This window comes from Trichomonas vaginalis, chromosome II (assembly GCF_026262505.1).
Source record: "Trichomonas vaginalis G3 chromosome II, whole genome shotgun sequence".
NCBI lineage: Eukaryota > Parabasalia > Trichomonadida > Trichomonadidae > Trichomonas > Trichomonas vaginalis.
The window spans coordinates 25,372,623-25,393,672 of record NC_067204.1 but is presented as its reverse complement, the minus strand read 5'-3'; the positions used below and the strand labels follow the sequence as shown (position 1 = coordinate 25,393,672).

General features: G+C 36.4%; 12 protein-coding genes and 5 pseudogenes across 17 annotated transcripts, besides 2 other annotated features; 12 read left to right on the top strand and 5 right to left on the bottom strand.

Moving 5' to 3' along the window:
• Positions 1-884: 884 nt before the first annotated feature.
• Positions 885-13,501: a mobile genetic element.
• TVAGG3_0607740 lies at positions 2,471-4,395 on the top strand (annotated as a pseudogene). Its single transcript has one exon. A coding segment is annotated over exon 1 (1,925 nt).
• On the top strand, positions 5,495-6,771 carry TVAGG3_0607730 (annotated as a pseudogene). The gene has a single exon. A coding segment is annotated over exon 1 (1,277 nt).
• Positions 7,133-9,034, top strand: TVAGG3_0607720 (annotated as a pseudogene). Its single transcript has one exon. A coding segment is annotated over exon 1 (1,902 nt).
• TVAGG3_0607710 (uncharacterized protein) lies at positions 9,115-9,750 on the top strand (the record flags this gene model as incomplete). The annotated part of the gene is made up of 1 exon (XM_051239921.1): positions 9,115-9,750. The coding sequence occupies one exon, from the start codon at positions 9,115-9,117 to the stop codon at positions 9,748-9,750; it is 636 nt and encodes a 211-aa protein (XP_051097745.1).
• TVAGG3_0607700 lies at positions 9,785-10,369 on the top strand (annotated as a pseudogene). The gene has a single exon. A coding segment is annotated over exon 1 (585 nt).
• Positions 10,412-10,831, top strand: TVAGG3_0607690 (protein of unknown function, DUF4108 family; the record flags this gene model as incomplete). The annotated part of the gene is made up of 1 exon (XM_051239920.1): positions 10,412-10,831. One exon carries the CDS (start codon positions 10,412-10,414, stop codon positions 10,829-10,831), a length of 420 nt encoding a protein of 139 aa, XP_051097744.1.
• On the bottom strand, positions 10,848-11,303 carry TVAGG3_0607680 (uncharacterized protein; the record flags this gene model as incomplete). The annotated part of the gene is made up of 1 exon (XM_051239919.1): positions 10,848-11,303. One exon carries the CDS (start codon positions 11,301-11,303, stop codon positions 10,848-10,850), a length of 456 nt encoding a protein of 151 aa, XP_051097743.1.
• Positions 11,764-12,210, top strand: TVAGG3_0607670 (protein of unknown function, DUF4106 family; the record flags this gene model as incomplete). Its single annotated transcript, XM_051239918.1, has 1 exon — positions 11,764-12,210. The coding sequence occupies one exon, from the start codon at positions 11,764-11,766 to the stop codon at positions 12,208-12,210; it is 447 nt and encodes a 148-aa protein (XP_051097742.1).
• Positions 13,502-21,050: part of a mobile genetic element that runs on past the window's edge.
• TVAGG3_0607650 (uncharacterized protein) lies at positions 14,109-14,309 on the top strand (the record flags this gene model as incomplete). Its single annotated transcript, XM_051239917.1, has 1 exon — positions 14,109-14,309. The coding sequence occupies one exon, from the start codon at positions 14,109-14,111 to the stop codon at positions 14,307-14,309; it is 201 nt and encodes a 66-aa protein (XP_051097741.1).
• On the bottom strand, positions 14,338-14,910 carry TVAGG3_0607640 (uncharacterized protein; the record flags this gene model as incomplete). Its single annotated transcript, XM_051239916.1, has 1 exon — positions 14,338-14,910. One exon carries the CDS (start codon positions 14,908-14,910, stop codon positions 14,338-14,340), a length of 573 nt encoding a protein of 190 aa, XP_051097740.1.
• TVAGG3_0607630 (uncharacterized protein) lies at positions 15,266-15,631 on the top strand (the record flags this gene model as incomplete). Its single annotated transcript, XM_051239915.1, has 1 exon — positions 15,266-15,631. One exon carries the CDS (start codon positions 15,266-15,268, stop codon positions 15,629-15,631), a length of 366 nt encoding a protein of 121 aa, XP_051097739.1.
• On the top strand, positions 15,673-15,826 carry TVAGG3_0607620 (uncharacterized protein; the record flags this gene model as incomplete). Its single annotated transcript, XM_051239914.1, has 1 exon — positions 15,673-15,826. A coding segment is annotated over one exon (154 nt), but the record flags the coding sequence as incomplete, so codon positions are not given.
• TVAGG3_0607610 (uncharacterized protein) lies at positions 16,290-16,578 on the top strand (the record flags this gene model as incomplete). Its single annotated transcript, XM_051239913.1, has 1 exon — positions 16,290-16,578. A coding segment is annotated over one exon (289 nt), but the record flags the coding sequence as incomplete, so codon positions are not given.
• On the top strand, positions 16,635-17,000 carry TVAGG3_0607600 (cytochrome B-C1 complex subunit 6, mitochondrial family; the record flags this gene model as incomplete). The annotated part of the gene is made up of 1 exon (XM_051239912.1): positions 16,635-17,000. A coding segment is annotated over one exon (366 nt), but the record flags the coding sequence as incomplete, so codon positions are not given.
• Positions 17,050-17,313, bottom strand: TVAGG3_0607590 (uncharacterized protein; the record flags this gene model as incomplete). Its single annotated transcript, XM_051239911.1, has 1 exon — positions 17,050-17,313. The coding sequence occupies one exon, from the start codon at positions 17,311-17,313 to the stop codon at positions 17,050-17,052; it is 264 nt and encodes an 87-aa protein (XP_051097735.1).
• On the bottom strand, positions 17,459-18,693 carry TVAGG3_0607580 (annotated as a pseudogene). The gene has a single exon. A coding segment is annotated over exon 1 (1,235 nt).
• On the bottom strand, positions 20,231-20,386 carry TVAGG3_0607570 (uncharacterized protein; the record flags this gene model as incomplete). The annotated part of the gene is made up of 1 exon (XM_051239910.1): positions 20,231-20,386. The coding sequence occupies one exon, from the start codon at positions 20,384-20,386 to the stop codon at positions 20,231-20,233; it is 156 nt and encodes a 51-aa protein (XP_051097734.1).

Sequence of the window (21,050 nt, the reverse complement as noted above, 5' to 3'; positions counted from 1 at the left end):
TCTATTGTCCTCTTTGAAAACATTGTATAGTTTAAAGATTATAAAACTTTGACAGAAAGTGTTTCAATGATCATGAAAAAAACTTCTTTAAATAGCACCACCGATATAAATAGCTAGGCAGATATACATATCCAGCTCTATATATCTGCTTTTTTCAAAACTTCTCTCACAATATTTTTCTTATCTATAATGGTATACGTTCCATCCTTACCTATAGGTATCTTTTCTTTAACGCTTTCAATATATTGTTGTTGTCATGGAATATGTTTGAGACGGATCCATATAGTTGGTCGAAAGTCATTGCATATATAATCGTTTGAGTCAGGAAATTTTTGAGCAACAAATGAGATATATAGATTAAAACTACCAGCCGAACAAGTCTACAAATGTTAGCCATTCGGTAGTTCTCTAAGTTCTACCCTCAATAGAATAATCTTACATCTATCTTATTTCCAAAGAAGGGCTAACGAGCTAGGTTTTTATGTAAAATTCATTTATATTAATAAAAAATAGTTTTATTCCACTGAAAAAGTGGACAGAAAAGTGACAAAACTGTACGAAGCAAGTCGCTTGAATATTCAAGAGGGTAGAAAAAGTGTTAGAAAAGAGTTAAATATCAACCTTCTTACCCACATAAACTTATTTGTTTGTTTCTATTTCAGAGAAGTACTGGGACAAAACATTGAAAACATATAATAATTAAAGATCGAAAAAGCTCCTGGAAGACCCGATAATATAAAACTTACATTTATACTAAAACATTCTTCAAGGGCAAGAAGGCACGAAAGGCCTGGATAGCCACCAACTACTATTTTTTTTTTTTTTTTTTTTTATTTATAATTTTCAATGACATCTATTAATTTCTTAAAAAGCTAATTGAAATCAAAAAAAAAAAAAAAAAAAAAAAAAAAGGAGTGAAGTGGGGCTATCCAAGGCACTCCGTGCTTCTAGCCCTGAAGATGTTTAGTAATAAATGAAAAAGTCATTACGAAAAGAAAGCATTTACGAAGAAGTCTTTGAACAAAAGCATTTAACGAAGAAGTACTTAACAAAACATTTACGAAGAAGTCTTAACAAAACATTTACGAAGAAGTCTTTACAAAACATTTACGAAGAAGTTAAAACTTTCACAACTAACAAACATTTACGAAGAAGTGTCCTTTCAACAAAGTCTTTTACGAAGAAGTCTTAACAAAGTCTTTTACGAGAGAAGTTCATTAAACAAAACATTTACACGAGGAAGTCTTAACAAAAAACATTAACAAGAAAGTTCATGAGAGTGAAATGACCAAAAATATATTTTAGCGGTAGAGGGTATAATCTAATACCTCCTTTTCTACCCTCTTTCTACCCTCTTGATTTTCATGAAAATTTACACCAAAAATATATTTTAGGGTAGAAGGGGTATAATCTACCCCGTTTTCTACCCTCTTTTCTACCCTCTTTGATTCTTCATGAAATTTACACCAAAAATATTACTACTAGGGTCATTTACAAGAAATCTCACAAGTCTAATAAGCTTCTTACAAAGTTTCGAAGGAATCTTGAACAAAGTCTTTCGAGAAGTCTCAACAAGCCTTTACGAAGAAAGTCTCAAACAAGCTAGAAGATCGTCTTAACAGTCTAAAGAAGTCTTAACAAATCTTTACGAAGGAAGTCTTAACAAAGTCTTTCGAGACAGTCTTGACAAAGTCTTTTCACGAAGAAATTCATGAAAATCTCAAAGAGGGTAGAAAAGAGGGTAGGAAAAACGGGGTAGATATACCCTTCTACCGCTAAAATATATTTTTGGTCATTTACACTCATTACGAGAAATCTCAACAAAGTCCCTTTACGAAGAAGTCAAAATAAAACATCTGTCAAAAACCGCTTTTTAACTCCACTTAAAATGCCACGTAAGCTACGTAAGTATATACGTAAGAGGAAAAGAGCATTGAAACATCCAATAGTAAAACTGACACCACAACAACAGTTGCAACAACAAATGCTGAATGACCCCCACTATGTTGCAACAAATGTCAAGCAACCCTATGCTTTTAAACCGAGTTATTGGTTGCACAGAGTGGAGGTTTAAGAGCGGCACTTTTAGCGAAAATGGCAGGCTATGGTGGAGCTGCAGACGGAACAGCCTATTAACCCTCAAAGTCAAATGAATTTGAGTTCACTCAAAAATCAAATATCAGATGTCAAAAAGTCAAACATAGACATACAGAAAGCAAATAAGTGAAAACGAAAAGAAACTAGAATATGACAGACACACAAAGAAACTAAATGAGTTAAACGTAGAGAAAAAGAAGAAAGAAGAACAACTGAAAGAACTAAGTACAGAGGAATATGCGAAAAAAAGTGTCAGAAAAAGCAGCAGAAGTAGCAAAAATGGAACAAGATGTTATAAATTTGAAAAAACCATACTACTCAATATAAAGTACTGAAAGATGAAGAGATAAAACAAAAAGCCCTGAAGACATATATGGATAGCGATGAGTATAAAAAGAAGTTGAAGCAAATGTAAAGGCAGAAAAAACTTTTACAGTTGCAAAACCAAACCGTACAGTATGAAAACTTAGCACAAGAAAGTAAAAATAACGACGCAGCCATGCAAAAGGCAATGAAAAGCGCAGAATATATAAAAAGCTAAACAATGACTGGTTAGATGCCCAAGCCAACGCTAAAGCAGCCCAGCTTATAGGGTCAATAAGGACAAAAATACAAGCGGATGAAGATAGTTCAAATGAAGCTTTAACAAATGCTGACTTTAAGAACGCTTTCGAAGCTCTTCATAGTAAGGTGAAAAAGTGAACGACTTCTCATCTGGAAAGAAACTGAAGTCTGAAGGTTTCGACAAAGAGTTAAAAGAAGTAGCACAAAATATGACGAAAATAACAGATGCAGCAACGAGACAGGCAGTTCAAAGTGCCTATGACGCCGTTAGAGCAACTGTTGTGAAAAGTCAAGAAAAAGAGTTACAACAGACCAAAACAGACCTAGTAAATGCTTTCTTAAGAACGAAAAGTCAGATAGGACATTACGCTGCAGATGGAACATATGTGCCAGCTGGTGGAACTTATATACCACCAAACCCTCCAAGAGAAGCACCTGCACCAGGACTACCTAGAACATTTACATCGTCACATGGACACAGACACAGGCATGCACCAAAACCAACACAACAACCAGCACAACAACCAACACAACAACCAGCACAACAACCACCTCCACAACCAGCACAACAACCAGCACAGCAACCAACAGTTCAAAACCCAGCACAACAACAACCACAAACAGAGCAAGGACATAAAAGAAGTAGAGAACAAGGAAACCAAGAATTCTTAAAAATGCTTAAAGAAGAGTGTGGTTTCCCAGATACTGTTGACTTTAGTGACAGATATAAAGAAGCTATTGGAAAGTTCAAGGAAGGAAATACTGACCCGAACCTATTTAGCTTTATGGCTCAGCACCAAAACGGATATAATCTCAAACCTGGAAAATACAAGCTCGCTAAGGGATATGATTTAATAGCATATCATCCAAATGACATGGATGAATTTACTCCGAGATATTTGATGTCAGAGCTAAATGACAATTCAACTTTCGTCATGAAACGCGTAAAAAATAGAGACGGAACGAAAAGAACAAAGCTTATGAATGCGGATGACGTAGATAGGGAAATTGTTAAAACGGTCTCGGAATATATGAAATGCCAGCAGATGAGGTACAAGAAACTCCACAGGAAGAAGTTCAGATACAACCAGACATGGAAGAAATAGTTCAGCAACAACAGCTAGAAGAGCCTGAAGGAAACGAACAAGTCCTTCCTTTGGAAACTAACTTCACAGAACTAGATGAAGATTTGGAACAGCCGAAAAATCTTGACCCTCAACAAGAGTATGCGGAGAATATGGAATATTTCCAAGAGTCTAAAAAAATTCGGCTGACATAGTAGAAGAATATCGAAAAATGTTTGCCGACATACAAAAGACTCCAACATCAGATGAAAATATTCAGCATAGAATGGAAGTACTGAAAGAAAATGTACACAAATACAACAACCCTTTTTACTTACGAGCATTTAACGTTCAATCTTCGGATGAACTCGGTGAAAATAAAAGGTTAAATTTCAAGAAAACATATAGAAATGAAAACATTGTTTAAAGTTCATTCAGAACCTAACCAAGATGGAAACAAACCTACTTTTGTTTCTGCAGACGATGGAACTACAATGAGATGGGGTCATAAAGCTAATCCGGATAGGTGGTTCATAAACTTACAACCACAATTCCAAGAAGTTGTAGACGCAATGGAAGTCAATGGTGAACCAGATATAGCTGGTATTTTCAGCGCGGCTTTAATGCCATTGAAAGATATGAAACATGCAGATATTTTGGACCAGTATGAAATGAACATGGCTGATGGAAATATAACACCTGACGTTCTAGAACATTTATCTCAAAGAACTACACAGAACCATAAAGATGGTATATTTGGTGAAGAGTTTAGAAAGAAAGTTAGGGATAGAGAAGGAAGAGAACCTATTGTACATGACCTTGCAAACGAAAGTTTACAAAATGTCATAAAAACTTACTTTGCAGACAATGAACCGAGAAGGGATGAATATTTAAGTAAACTCAAATGGACAGTACCAAATGAAATGTTAGTATTGAAAAACATGTTCCTTGACAAAATAAAACCAACTACAGAAATAAACGACGCAAGACTGAAAGATTGGGTAAAAGCTTTCCCATTCACAAAAGATATAGTTGGTAACATGGAAAGAAAACCAGAATGGCTACAAAAACATATATTTGGAAACGAGCTTATTCCATATGGACAAGCTCTGTTTGAAGAGCTTGAACCAGAAACTCAGGAAAGAGTCATGCAAACAATACGCAAAGACTCAAATACAGACTATGACAAACTCTTTCTAGGATATAGGTTACCTGAGATGGGCGACCAGAGCCAAAAGGCAAAAAAGGACATGGGAAATTTGCAACATACTAGATGAACATAATGCAAAGATGCAACAACTTGAAGCAGAGGGCAATGAAGGAAAAAGAAGAGTTAAAAACTCAGTCAGGAAGAAAGTAAAGCTTGGTCCACGTGGGTTCTATTATGACATATAAATCCAACTATTCTATATTTTTACTCATATGAAATGTACGCCGCTCAGAATATAACGCCAACAGTTTTGGATGCTATGAATGGAAATGTTTCCGAATGGTATAACGAATGCGACAATGCCATTAGAAGGTCAGAAATAGTTCCTGGAACTTACGAATATACAACTGCTGTTTCTTATGGAAACGTAGGTGAGTTTGGAGAAGGTTCTTCAACAACAGTAGATATTGCTTGCGACAGGTTTCATATATTTCTATTGACAACTCATTTCTTATACGTGGAACAAGACATTGAAATAAAACCTTCTGCCAAGTTGTCTGACAAGAAAGGTTGCAATGGAATTTTCTATGTCGGATACCAATATGCTCCAGAAAGTTTCATGGGATATAAGATATATTCTAACTCTGACTTAGTTCAAACAGTAACATGGGCAAACTATGAATGGTTCGCTTTGAGAAACTCAGTACAACCACAAGCTAGAGAACAAACAGACCAGTATGCAAATATTGAGAAAATAAGAAGACTTGACCCTAACGTTCCAGGAGTTTATGTTAACCTTTCTGGTTCAGATGGAACTGCTGCCACTAAAGTAAAACTGAAACTTAGAGTTCCTTTGTCATCTTTCCTCATCTTCAGGTTTTTAAGATACTTACCAAACTGGGCAGGAAAAATTTCTATTGAACTTACTCCAAGCAAAAATAACTTAGTCATTGCACCAACACAAGACCCATTCAGCATTACTGTAGCTGGAACTGGTGGAGCCAAGTTCTGTGACTTTTGCAAAGACAAAGTTGACTTAGACTTTGGTTTCTCAAACTTCAACAATGAAGTAAACTATTATTTCAATGCTGCTGGAACTGCTTGGGACCCAGTTAAGTTTACATGCGAAAAGTTTGAATGCAAGAGAATAGAAAGCAGACTTGCAGTCTATATGTTGGACCCAGATATTTCAAATGCTTTAGCTGCCAAATATATTGCAGTTCCACTTATGTTCCCTATACACCAAATATCTGTCAAAGACTTTTGCAGGTGAAGTTGGAAACCAAAGTGCTGACCCAGGTGCAAGAACAGATATTGCCTTAACAACTGCAATGAAACATGCAGATACTATGTTTGTACTGTTCAGACGAACTATAAATGACTATTCTTGTTTCTACAACCCTGGTATTAAATATCATATAAACATAGATGGCAAATACTATCCAAGAGAAGAATATTCTACAGTTGAGGATATGAGGTCATACAACTTGACATTAGATGCTATGAACTTTAACAACAACTTCACAACAACCATTAACCCTGAAATGCAAAGTTCTATTATGCCATATGTGAAAGTATGGACCCATACAGGAGGTCAAAAAACTTCAATATACAAATGGAGACCGTTCAAACTTTTGGCTTGGCATTCCATTTGCTGACTCAGAAGACTTTATGGGTGGTATTTCAACTGTTGGTACAGTTCAAATACAATATACTGGTGACAGAGACGGTCCAGATGAATTGAAAGCAAAGAAGTTTACAAAAACCAATAGCACTTTTCACGGAAGATGCTCTTTTGAAAATTCGTTCGATGAAACCTGCTGGGGCTCCTCAGATTGGCATAACGACAGCTTCCATCGAGCAGATTTTGGCAGCAGGTCAGTAAGTTGTTCTTGAACTGACTTCTCTCCGTCAAATATTGACAGTACGCCAGTTTTGACATAAAATTGTATTATAAACTTACCTTTAGAAATATCTGTAAGTTTTGTTGTTATATTTTTGTCTGCTTCAAGAACTTTCACCATTTCAGTTATACCAACTTTCTTTGCTTTATGAAATATTTTGGTTCAGCAAAGACTGCTATTCTATAACATTTACCATTGTTTGTATAAAGAACTATTCTGTCAATGAACTTGTATTGTTTTGTGTGTAAACTTTGTTTTGCTTCAATTCGAAGAGATACTCGAATACGTCCATTTTTTATTCTAAGTAAAATGTCATTTCCGAAAAATAGAAGCGTAATGTTTCAAAAGGTTTAATGGCGATGGCAGATGTGAAGTTAAATTCACCAACTCAAACAAACAGTCAAAGTGTTGTTGTCAATGTCAAAGAAAGAGATGTTGAAGTGGGGAAACCATACGAAGACGAAGATGGTATAACAATAGTTCCTGTAAAAGAACAACCAACATACCCTGAAGTTAGCAGAGACTTAAGTTCTGTTGCAGATATTCGAAACGACTACCAACAACTTAAAGACAAACTTAAAACTCAGGAGAAAGATTTGTCAGGCTTTGGTATAATGTTAAACTTGGTCGAACACAACCCTGTAAAAGTGAACTCATATGTCATTGCACCTCATGAAGTTTTGAAAGAACTATTGAAACTTTTGACAGAGGCAGACGATATAAACATCAAAGAAATAGAACCCGACATTAGTTGCTGTGGTGTTTCATATAATGTCATTGACAAGATATACGTTATGAAAGGAGGTGAAACGTTGAACTTAAAATATAGTTTCCCAGACGTCATAAAAATATTTGACGACCACAACATTTCATTAAAATTTATTTGCTAAGTAAAATGGCAGAAGACATAATGGTTTTATACTATTACGACTAAAAACCCTGAGTCATATAATTCTATAACAACAAACTTACAAAGTCCTCAAGGACGATATTGTAAACTAACCTTAAACACAATGACGACTAAAAGCCTGTTTTGCTCTTTTGACACCAGAAAGACTTTATTGTTGTGAATGGTAAAAAATACTCCTTTGAAGATACTTACTCAGATATACCACCAACAGTTTTTGTTGACTTTTATTTAATTACTTTACGTACGAGTGTAACATGTGCTGCAACTAGAGCAGGTTTCATTATGTTTGGATGTCCGACTGAGTTTACTATAAACGATATGAGCTATAATACAAAACTTATATCTGGTTTTTACTACCAACAGTTTCCTATAACAGGAAAAGGTGTCATACAAGGTTTGTCTGTTCCATTGACTTTAAGTACACCTATTATATATTGTTTCAAACTTAGGTTCAAAGTGCTATTCGAATGTCGACAGAAACTACTATGACCAAAAAGATTACTCATGCGTATAAACAACACTTTCTCTGCTGGTTTGCCTATTGTTCATTCGAATGCAGAGTTTTCAAGCTTTAGTAAACTCAACACTTTAGCAAACATAAACTTAACCTTAGTTGACGCAAACTTTGTTCCTGTAAAACTTTATGTTCTCTATGTATTTGTCAATGACGGCAGAAAGTTTCGAATTGGAAGATGCAACTGGTGAAAGTATTGTACTACAAGAACAACTTCAACAACAAATAGCTCAAGAACAACAAATGCAACAAATGGAACAAATGCAACAACAAAGTCAAGAATAAAAAAAATATTTTTTTTTATTTTTATAAAAATGTACAGAATAGACGTTTCAGATTTTTATGACTTCCAAGCGTTCAGAAATATGTGTCCATTTCGAGACTATAACAAAGCAGTCGAGAATTTGAAACGTTTAGTCATTTATGTTGACTCTGCCCCAGAATGTATGTCATGAAAGAATGGGATGTTGTCTTTAACAAACCAAGAGCAACATAGTTTCAGAACAAGAATGTAGACAGAAACTTAAGAAAATAAAAGTCGTACAAGTTGGTATGAAGATGTTAGATGCTTGGGATATCTTATTGTCAAAGTTAGAAGATTTTTCAGTTCGTGGTATAAAGTTCTATACACCATCTCCAAAATTCTATTCTATCTTCACTGGATATAAATATGAACAAGTAGAATGGAAAGAAAATGTTATAGAAGCTTGGTTAGACCATGTCAAAGAAATTATATGCAATGGAAACGAAAGAGTCTATGAGTATATCTTATGTTGGTTTGCAAACATCTTACAACATCCAAGTGCTAAAATGAAACTGCTCTCATTATAATTGGAAAACAAGGAACTGGTAAGAACACTTTCTTTACAGATATTTTGTGCAAACTGTTAGAGGGCTATTCGAACCCTAATATGACAAACTTAGAAAACATCTGCGGTAAATTTAACTCTTCAATAGAGAATATGAAACTTATAGTTTGCAATGAACTTCAAAGTATAGATACAACAAAAGTTTTGAACTCGGATGCTTTGAAGAGTCTTATAACAGACAAAGTTGGAGTTGTTGAAAGAAAATATAAAGACCAAAGAGTTTGTGAAAATGTTGCAAATTTCATTATGGTTTCAAACAATGCTGTTCCGATGAAGTTAGAAAGTTCTGACAGAAGATATGTAGTTGTCAGAACGTCAGATTCTCATATGCAAGATACAGAATATTTTGACGACTTAGCAGAAACTTTGACACCTAACTTTTACAACCACTTGTTCTCATATTTCATGACATTAGATATTTCTAAGTTCAATCCAAGACAAATTCCATATACCGAAGAGAGACAAACATTGTTAGAAGCAAACAAGAGTGTATATGAACTGTTTATAGATGAGACTAACTTTGAGTGTTTAGATGAAAGGTCATTGTACGATGAATATAAACAGTATTGTCAAGAATATGGTTATATGGCAGCTTCTAAACGAACATTCTTGGCAAATGTCAAAAATCTTTTAGATGTTCAGAACGGCGTATATACAAAGAAAAATTTTTCTGAGTAAATTTTAAAAAAAATATTTTTTTATTTTATTTGAAATGTACGCTGATTTTGTTGGAAAAGACCGTTGGGAAACTTGTTTGTTAGATGAGAAATATGAAATTCACTGTTGTGAGTCATTTGAAGTCAGAAACAAAAAGACAAAAAGAGTTTTAAGCGAATGGGAGCGAAATGACGGATATGCTCTTATGAAGATGGGTGGAAAAAACTATTTTAAACATATTGTCATTGCAACTCATTTTATACCGAACTCTAACAATCTACCTTTTGTAGACCATATAAACCATATAAGAAATGACAATAGACTTGAAAACTTACGCTGGGTCACTTGTTCTGAAAAACAATAAGAACATAGGCAAAATTGGAGATATTGTATTCGAATTTGTCGACAAACTAGAAGACGAAGCAATTGAAATTACAGACTATGGTAAGCATACGTTGGAGTTTTACTACTATAGCGAAGAACAAGACTCTTCTACTTTTATACCGGCGTAAACTATAGAAAATTACAAGTATGTTTTACTAAGGCGGGCTATGCTTATGTAAACGCTAGAGATACAGATGGAAAATACGTTAGACTATATCTTAACAAATTCAAGAAGCTATATGGCATACCATTTTAAAACGTTTTTTAAAAAAAAAAATTTTTTTATCCGATAGAAAAGATGACGAAATTCATCTCAGTAAACAAGTATATGTCAGGACTTAAAGAAGAACTAGACCCATTCATATATTTGAATGTTTACTTCTACCATTTTGAAAAGTCTTCATTTGACAAAGTTTGGAACATCGAACCAGTTAAGTTTGCTATTGTGACTAAAAATGGTGCGAAATTTGAAGACTTAGACATAGAAGGTTTGTTAACAGTCAAAGAAAATTTTGACAGAAAGTTCTCAAAACTCGAAGAAGGTAAAGCATACAAACTTGTTATACCTTATGAACCAAAGAAGACAGACGACTATGAATATTATGAGTCTAAGATAGTTGAAGTTCAAGGTAAATTGGGTAAAAAGATTTTAGAGTCTAAGCCAGTGTTTGCTCCTAAAGAGGAAGAGAACATTGACATTGACCCAGAAATGTTCTAAAAATAAAATTTTATTTTTACATGTCAAATTTCTTCTTCTCTGGCTCTGGTTCAGGTTCTTTTTTCTCTTCTTCTACTTTCTTTTCTTTCTTCTCTCTCTTCTTCTTCTTTTCTGGTGGAGTTATGTCAAATTTCTCAGAACCATATTTATGTAAAAGTTCTTTGTCCTTTAATAGCTCTTCTATTCTGTTTCCTATTTCATCTTCAAGAACAGCGCATGTGTCTTCTTTGCATTCTAAGAAATTTTGTTGGACTTCATCTTTCCAATCGGTGTCATCTCTGTCAACAAGTCTGTCATTGACAAATTTTAAGACTTCTCTGCTTAATGTTTTATGGTTCTTGTCATATTCCCAGAAACAGAACTTTAGAACAAATTCCCCTTTCTTGTTTACACTATGTAAGATTTTATGGTCGACAGATGTTTTGCTGTCGAAAAGCTTGTCTCGAATATAGATAGCGAAATCGCTAGACATTTTCAAAAAGATAAAAATTTTAATTTTTCTAAAAATATGTTAGAAAAAAAGTTTGCTGACATTGACAAGAAATTTGAGAATGTTTTAAACAAGAACAAGAGGAAGTTAGAAAATGCTCAGATAAAACCCATACATGACAAGTTCCTATTTGCTCAGAATGGTATAACAGGTCTAATTGCACCGCCTGGGTCGGGTAAGACTTTCACTTATCTTAAAATGGCTGCACAACAACAAGAACTAGATGAGAAGAACCCATTTTATGAGTTAGTTGTCATTTGTAGTACTTGGTCAATTTGACCAAACCGTAAATTCGTTCAAAGATATTATAAAGAAGTCTAAGTTAGTATGTATAAAGGATACTGAGTTGTTAGATTGGATAAAGAAGTACCAAAGAAGAGTTTTGAAGTACAATGCTATAAATGAGTATGTCAATTCGAAGTTTAAAGACCCAAATGAGGAAATGCAGAGAATATTAGAGAAGAAACACTTCAGAAACAAACAGAAAGAGATAGAATACATTTCGAAGAAATTGCAATCTTACGATTGGAAGACTTACCCTCACAGATGTCTTCTTATTTTAGATGACTTTGCTTCTCATCCTTTGTTAAAGAATAGAGAACAAGACATGTGTCGAATTCTTAAGAAGCTCAGACACTTTAACATCTCAGTTGTCATTTGTGTACAGACAGCAAAGAGTTTAAGTAAGGATGTAAAGAGAATACTTACTGATATCATACTTTTCCCTGGATTGTCCGAAGACGATTTCATGGAACTTATGAAAGAGTCCATGGCAGGTAAGTTTGACAGACATGAACTATGGGAGAAGTACAAAGTCATACAAGACCCTCATACTTCTTTCAGAATTCATATCTACGCGAACAAAGTTCAAATTGTAAAAAGTCAATAAAAATAAAGAGTTCATCTACTCTACTTGTTTGAAGTTGTCAAAATACTCTGTTATTTTTCACGATTTTCATGAGTTTTGGCTACCCCTGTAAAAGTCGGTCTAGAGAAATTTCATGAAATTTGGTCATTTTTTTCAGCAAAAATATATTTTAGGGTAGAAGGGTATATCTACCCCGTTTTCTACCCTCATTTCTACCCCAGTTATTTTATAAGCGTTTTACATGGTAAACGTTATTTTTTAAATTTTGTGAAAACTCAACGGTTTGACACAAGCCCTAAAATATATTTTACTCAGAATTTTACTCAGAATTCAATAAAAATATATTTTAGGGTAGAAGGGTATATCTACCCCGTTTTCTACCCTCATTTCTACCCCAGTTATTTTATAAGCGTTTTACATGGTAAACATTGTGAATTCGTGAAATTCTAAACAATTTCGTAGCTTCTATTTCTTCTGTCAGTACATCGAATGTTTTAACAATGCCGAAGGTTTCTTTATATTTCTTCTTGACATCTGAAAGAAGGAAATCGTCAGCTGTTGGATAGTTTTTGTTTAGAAATGTCAACATGTCCATTTTATCTTCTGCTGGTTTCTCTGCCTCCCTCTTTAAGTCAGCATAGTCGTTTCTCATACGTTCTATCTCTTTGACGGAGTAGTTATATTTCCTAATTGCTGCCTTACATTTTGAACATTGCGGGTTCATTTTTGCGTTATATTCTGAAACCTTACCTGCTAGTATGACTAAGGCGTCAATTGCTCTCTTTAACTCAAAAGTTGCGGGTTTTATCTGTTCATTCCATATCTTACCTCTTCTATCTTTATCTCTTATCTGCCATACACATTCAGCAACTAACGAAACAAAGTTGTCGTAGGTCTTAAACTCCCCAGATTTGTATATGTCAGAGATGTTCTTATATACCATATCGCAATCTTTGTCCATGACTTTGTGGTTGCAATGAAATCCAAGAAACTCATAGTTAACCTTTCGTATGAACTTCTTTATTTCTACTGAGTCAGTTGCTTTGACTTCTATTTCATCGAATTCTGGAATAGTAAGCTTTTGTTGCTGGATTTCAGGCAATTTGGGTAAATGGTCGATGAGGTCCTGCATGTCATAAAGATACTGTTCATTTGTTTCATCTTTCGCACAACAGTCCAAAGTACTTGTTAAAAGTTCTTGCTTTATCTTCTGGATTTTTGTTTCGAAAGTATATGAAGAAGGAATGAAGCTTTTCATCTCTACTAACATTGAAGTTGGGTTCATGACTAACGAGTTTGGTGCTGTTGTTGCTAACATGTTCTTACAATAAAAATAAAAAAATATTTTTTTAAAAAAACCAACTTTATTTTTTATTTCGGGAAAACTCATGACAAATTCAAGAGGGTAGAAAAGAGGTTAGAAAAGAGGTTATATCTAACCTTCTACCCTAAAATATATTTTTGCCGAATTCATGAGTTTTGGTTGAAAGAATACGGTGGAGCCAAAAGTGGCTCGACCTCAAAACAAGCATTTTCTGTATAAAATTCATGAAAATTCATGAGGTTAGAAAAGAGGTTAGAAAAGAGGTTAGATATACCCATCTACCCTAAATTATATTTTTGCTGAATTCAGCAACAAAATTCAAATTGTAAACGGTTTAATAGAAAAAGTGTTATTTTTTCATGTCCGAAGACTCGAAGGTGCAACACTTCCAAAATACCGACGAACTCAGAAGAGCAGCATGGCAGTATGTTCTTGACAACTTCTTTGAGTTCTCCAGGTACACCTTGGAAAATGCTGAAGAACTCCGACACAGAGAATTTGGAGAAATTGCACTCCAATACTACCTTGACAAACAAAGGGTAAACAAAGGGTAAAATAAGACTAAAAACTTAACGTTTAAAAAGTGACATTTTTTATGAGCTCCGAGTCACCGAGAAAACTTGGTCAGATGTTAGCAGCTTACTTCCCTGAGGAGGATGGAAGCGTTACATACGTAAGGTTCAAAAACAACGAACCTGGAATTGCGTACCAAATTCGCAATTACATGACCATGGAAGAGTACGAAAGGTTCCTACAAGAGAAACCAGCTCTAAACAACTCAGAAAAGAAAGAGTAAAAAGTTTAATTCGTAATTGTTTATTTTTTTACTTGTATGGGCAAGCTGCAAGTATGAAGTCGACTACCTCCGTCTTTGTCTTGACCAGTTGGACTGCTCTTGCGAGTACGTCTGTTTTGCGGTCTCCAGCTGGTGTCTGACCTTCGTAATTGCGCATGTTCTTGAGAGCTCCAGTTGTAAATGATTGTAGGATGAAGAGTCTCTCAGACTGCTTGAGGTAGTCTTCACGGTCACGAACCGAATCTGTGGTACGAGTCGAATCGGTCGATTTGAGGGAAGAGACTGAAAGCCTGTCGTCTTCCATAGGGGCAGTAGCATAATCTTTGCGTAAGCGGTTCAGACCTTCTTCGAACTCTTGGTCTCTCTTGGATTGAGATTGGAATTGCTGGGGTGGAGCTTGCTGGAACATCCAAGGGTTGGGGAAGTAAGGCATAGGCTGAGGAGGGTAGTTCGGGAAGCCTTGTAGTGGAAATTGGTAGTAACCTTGAGGTGGAAATTGGTAGTAATTTGGTGGAGGGACTTGCTGGAACTGAGGTGCAGGGGCTGGTGCTTTAGGTTCCTCTGGTTTGGGAATGGGCTCGGTTGGTGGGACGTCGGACATTCGTTTGTGGCTTAACCGTCGGACCACAACGATAAAAATCTCTGCTCCTAGCAGTACTGCTACTGACAGTAGCAGTACTTTTACTGACAGTAGCAGTACTTTTTCTGACAGTAGCAGTACTTTTTGACAGTAGCAGTACTTTTACTGACAGTAGCAGTACTTTATCGTCGAAAACCCTCTCAAATTTTCCTTTTTACTGCTCCTAGCAGTACTTTTACTGCTCCTAGCAGTACTGCTACTGACAGTAGCAGTACTTTTTCTGACAGTAGCAGTACTTTTACTGACAGTAGCAGTACTTTTACTGACAGTAGCAGTACTTTTTCTGACAGTAGCAGTACTTTTACTGACAGTAGCAATGGTCGAGGTCGAACCGACCGACGAGGCAATTTACCTAATTGAAATTAACGAGCTTGTTAAAGACTTCCTCAGGCAGAATGTAAAAGGCAAGCTTGTTAACTGTTGGATAACGGGAAGGGCTGCCTTGAATCTCGAGACTTCGACTGGAATTCCAATTCAAATACCAGACGGGACAGCCTACGACGACATAAAGCAAGCAAAGAAAGAAGCTCTTCTCAAGTTCTTTGCCAAGCGTCCTTGGATACAACTTCCAACCAGAGAGAACCCTTTCCCAAGAATGAGCCAAATTCTCAAGGGTCTCCTTCACTTCTCGGGTCAGCCGTTCTACATAACCTGTGAAGGCGACATCCAACCAGTTCAGTAAACCTTAACGTTTAGAGTAAAAACATTTTTTTCATTTTTTGAATGAAGCAAGTTAAATTCGTCCCACACCAAACTCAATGGACCGATGAAGAGTTTCAAGCCATGGTTGAAGGCGTTGAGAACGACATAGACGGCGAACTTGAAGGAGCTCAAACCACAATTGCAACCAAAATTGCAGAAGTCAAGGAACAAATAGCTCCACTTAAAGCTACCAAAGCTACTCTTGACCTCATGGATACTTACCGTTTAGAAGTAAAGAGTGGAATAAGACAATTAAAATTAAAACTTCTAAACTACGAAGCTATACTCCAAAAGTTAGCAGAAATGAGAAGACTTTACCAGAGCTACTTACATGTAAGGGACTTACCTTCAAGCAGTCCGACCAAAGATGAATTTTCTGACATTGTCCCAATTTTGTCCGAAAGTCAGCTCAGATGTTTTGAACTGCTCCCAACATATCCAGAATATGAACGTTTGCCTGAACTCTTCCGCAATCTCAAAAAACGTTTTTTGGTTCTCATGTTCGAAACTTTTATCGGAAGAGACAACAAACGTTCAGAAGAAGAACAAGATATTATTTTAAACTTGTTGTATGACTTAACCGTCATAACAAGCTTTTTGAAGTAAAACCGTCATTCTCAAACCACTTCATTTTTTCGATGTCCGAACAAGCACCGAAGCCGAACACAATGGCAGATGTCCTTTCAATGTTGCCAGACAAGCGCCCAGTTCAAATTCAAATTTTGAATTTGAAAGCTCATCTGACAAACACCGTTAAGACTCTCCAAAGTAGTCTTATGGAAGAGATGACCAAGCTCAAAGCCGATGTCCTCATGAACCAAGCTTCCAATGAGAAATGCCTGAATGATTTGACGGAAACCTTGCGCAATTACGAGAGAGAGAACCGAGACCTTGCCAGACTCATCTACCGTTTCTTCGAAGAGATAGATGCCATCTGGAAGGTACTCGGAAAGGACAGAACATGCAACACCGTAATTCGTGAGCACCAAATTGAAGAAGGAATTTTCGAGGAAGAAGAGGAAGAAAAGAAACACGAAGAAGAAGAGGAAGAAGAGGAAGAAGAGAAACACGAAGAAGAGGAAGTTTGGGCAACCCTTGTTGCCGATGACGCTTACGAAATTTCCCAACCCTACCCATACCAAATCCGCAACAAGGAGACAGGCAAGGTTCTTACCCCAGTCCTCAACAACTTGGGACACTTGAACCTTAACCTTCGGAATCGCGGTTCAATCTCCATGGGCAAGCTTGTCGCAATTCAATGGGTTCCAAATCCAGACAAGAAGACGAGGGTCAGACACATTGACGGTGACAAGCTCAACAACCGTAAGGAGAACCTCGAGTGGTTCTAAGAGTAAAAAAATTTTATTTTAGGGGGAAACCCCGAGTAAATTTAGGTGTTTATTTAGTTAAGTAGCTTAAATTAATGAGAATTTGGACAAGTAGTTCCTGACCCCTGAATTGGACTCTTTCGTCATCCCAGTTGCGTAGGAGGTCGTCCCAGAGGAGTTGGTAGAATTGCCAATCCAAGGACGATTTGTCCTCCCAGGCATTGAGGATGTACTGCTCGTAGAGTTTCATGACCTCTGCCTTGCACCAGACACCCTCTCCCTTGGAACGTAAGGCTTCTTCGAAGTGCTCGAATGCGATTGGCTGCGTGACCATCTGAAATGACACTTTTTGTCCGTTTGGTCAATGTTTGTGTCTCGTGCCATAGTCGACGAAAATACAAACAAACAGGTTATATATGAGTTTGAGACCAAGAATGGTGTAACTCGACCTGTCCGATTCAAATTCGAATAAAAATTTTTTATTTCATGCAATGTTTTATTTCTGTGCCGTCTTCAAGTATGCCCCAGTACTTACGCTTGGAGAGGACATGAACTTCGGTGAAAATTTTGTCCAATTTGAATTGACCCATCTTTTCACCGACCATTCCCATTTCAATGAGTTTGTTATAGCCTTCTTCGTTCGTCATGAGTGCGTCAATGTTCTCATAGTAAACCACAACTTTGGATTTGACTTCGGAGAAGAATTTGTTGTAGTTGTCAAGGACTGCCTTTGCGAACTGAGGGTAAGACCAATGTTCGACAATAGGTTTTAATGTGGTTACTAAGCCACTTTGACCTTGAGTGAATTCGTACTTCAAAACAAAAGGAGAAAACCTTTCAACAAAGTTGTCGACCTTCTCATAATGTTTACTCTTCATCTCTTGAGGTTTCTTAATGGAATATCCCCATGTCGAATTCATAAGCAATTTGAGTGTCATTGCAAGTTTGGGGTTTGAAGCTTTCCTAATATCATACAGTTGTTGTATGACTTTTCCAACTGTATAGTTCCTTCCCGAGAACTCACCATCTTCGTTTGGAATTCCAGTCGGGATATATTGGACGAACCTCATGTACGCAGCGTTAAGGTCGACATAGTATATCTTTTCATCTGAGTCGAACTTGTCGCATCCAATCGGACCAGTTCGTGGAAATTCAAGTGAGTCTCTTATCTTCTGAGAAACTTCTCCTGTTATCTCATAAACATCGTCGAAGCAACCTGTTTCATATAAAACCTTCTGACCTAACTCAGATGCTCTCCAATACAATTTGACGTCGATTGGATGCTCAATGGAAGTTTGTTTATAGCATCTTGAAGTTCTTGCAACCTCATTGGAAGTTCTTCTGGTTCAGGTTGGTATCCGAACAATCCAACTCCTTTTGGAACTGTGTACTTCTTTTGTACTAGAACTTTGTCTGGAACAACTTTTGGTCTTGCTAACAGTGAAAAGTTTGTTTCGTCTTTTGGTACAAAACTTTCTGTCAGCTTGTCATCTGGAATCGGTTCCAACAAACCTTTCTCGAAAAGAATGTTAACAGCTCTGACAATGTTGCACTTGCCTTTTCCGAACAATGGGTTTGTAAGACTTTCGTTCAACATGAAGTGGTTGTGGACAATTGCAATCTTCAACCATGGTAAGTCTTTGTCAACAACATAGTCGTCATGTGAAGAACCTTTAGCTGTAGGTATGTTGACTCGGATATTGACATTTGCCAACGGTGCAATTTTTTGCCAATTGACCTCTGAGAATGTACCTTGTCTTCACACATGACTCAAGATACTTCATTTTCTCATCTGTAACAAGACCAGAGTTCTGAGACATGTAAGAATACAAGGTTCATTGACAATTGTTTCAATTGATTGTAAATCTCCATACCTTGTCAAGTCAATGTCAACTTATTTTATGAAGGGGAAGTATCCAGCATGTTGTCTGACTGCTTGAGGGTTAGGTTGGTACCATTCGAACTTCACGCTTACAATTCCTTCAATTGCATTCAAATGTCTGAGTCGGAGTCAACCATTTGTTCTCTCTTTGTAGTCTTGAAAGCGTCAAGAAGCATGAGCTGTTGTGACATTGCCATGCGCATAGTAATATGACCGTCCAAATCTGTTATGGTCAATCTGAGATTGTATCCTTTCTTATTTCCATCTTGAATTGCAGCAAGTACTCCCATGAAGCTTCTTGTTCTTTCCTTCGTCAAAGTTTACTGTAAAGGTTCGACAATGTAATTTGACTTCTAACTTCACGGTACTTTTCATATGCATATCTTGTTCTTTCCATGGGAGCATGTGCGTCTTACCATTTTCCTTTTTTCCGTCTCAAAGGATGCATTGTTCGTCATGTTTCCAGTAGAATCTGGCAAAGCGTCGTGTCCTTCACTTGAGGTTCATAACATCGAAAGGCATGTCCATAAGACGTTCTTCTTCTAACCTCTCTAGTTTGTTTGGATAATTGGCACGTGCTGTTTCCAAATCCATTTCGTAGCGAAGACCAGACATTTGTCATAGACTTTTATGGGTCTTCCCTTCTATATTTAAACTTCTTTGAAACTCTCCAACCATATCTTTCTAACTCTGCTTTTATTCTAGCAGACCTTCTATCCATTCTATACGGGGGCATTTTTATAAATAAAAAAAATGTTTTTTCTTTACTTTACATAACCGCCTGCTGCCATAAGTCTTTGACGCCAACCATACCAGCTAATGAAGGTTGACTTGGTTTAGTTTGGAAACTAAACTTTGGTTTTGGTTTATCTTCAGTTTTTGGTTTCTCTTCTTCTATCGGTTTTTCGTCACTTTTCGGTTCCTCTGACTTTACCTCACCTGCAGGAACAGTTGTGTCGTCAACATCTTCATAAATATCATATGCCATTTTGTTTTTGTTTTCCTTTCAACTTTTTGTGTTTGTTGTAAAGTTTAGAATATTTCGACTCTAAGTCAATGAGATGTTCTATAATGAACTGTTGGTCAGTGAAGTAAACTTTTCCATCTGTTGTCTCGAAAGCTCCTTCAGACTTCAATATTTTATTTGTGAGAGTCTGTTTCTTTTTTGAGATACTAGCCGTTCCATTTCTATGAAAAGTGACTTTGTAGTTAGGGTTTGTATTTCCAGACCTGGCACTTTCTATATTATTGAATTTTTCTCTTCATCTGTAAGTTCTTTGACAGGTTTTGACAATGGTTCTGAACTTTTTGTTTGTGGTGTCAAATCTACCGTTTCAACTTCTTCGGTCATTTCATCTCAGTAAAAATTTTAGTTTGGTTTGTTTTCAACTGGTTGTTTAGGTTTTTTAAGTCGGTCTAAAACTTCCTGAGGTATAGGAAGAACTTGACAAACACGTGGTTGTGTAACTGCTGGAAGCCGACAAATCCATCTTGAACCCATTTGTCTCAATGCTGTATTGTTCATTTCATCTCAGTAAAAAAATTTACATTCCCCAAGTTTGAGGCGGTTGAGGTTGGTTATTGTTTACCCACTGTTGTGCATGGTTATATCCTCTGTTAAAGAATCTTTCACCTTGGTCCATATAGTGTCCTGCTTGGTTATAGTAGTCATTTGCTTTGTTATAATAGTTTCCTGCTTGTCTTCCTACATTGTCCATCCATCCTTGAACTTTTCCTCTTGTTTCAGGATTTGGAATAAGATTTGCTGCATCTCGTGCTACCTCCAACCTTTCTGTACAGTTTGTATAATAGGTTGTGCTTTCTCTTTAAGTATACCTAATGTACTCAAAATCTTTCCTTCAATTCCAAATGCACCTCTGGCTATTGTTCCCACTGCGGGTAAAAATCTAGATGCAACTCCTGCTAATGCGCCAAATAAACCCATTTCTTATAGGGTAAAAAATGACGAATCCAAACAAGGACCCTATGTTTCTAAAGCAACAAAGAAAGCACTCATGATAAAAATCTTTAGTTCAACACCAAATGCTTGGTTTATGGATATCTTGGAAAACATTCCGAGGTATAGAGAAGACGGACCACCATACTGGCTAATATTTGTTGGTCAAAACACAAGATACTGTGAAGCCATACCATTATGGTCCAAAAATATTTTAGATGTGAAAACTGCT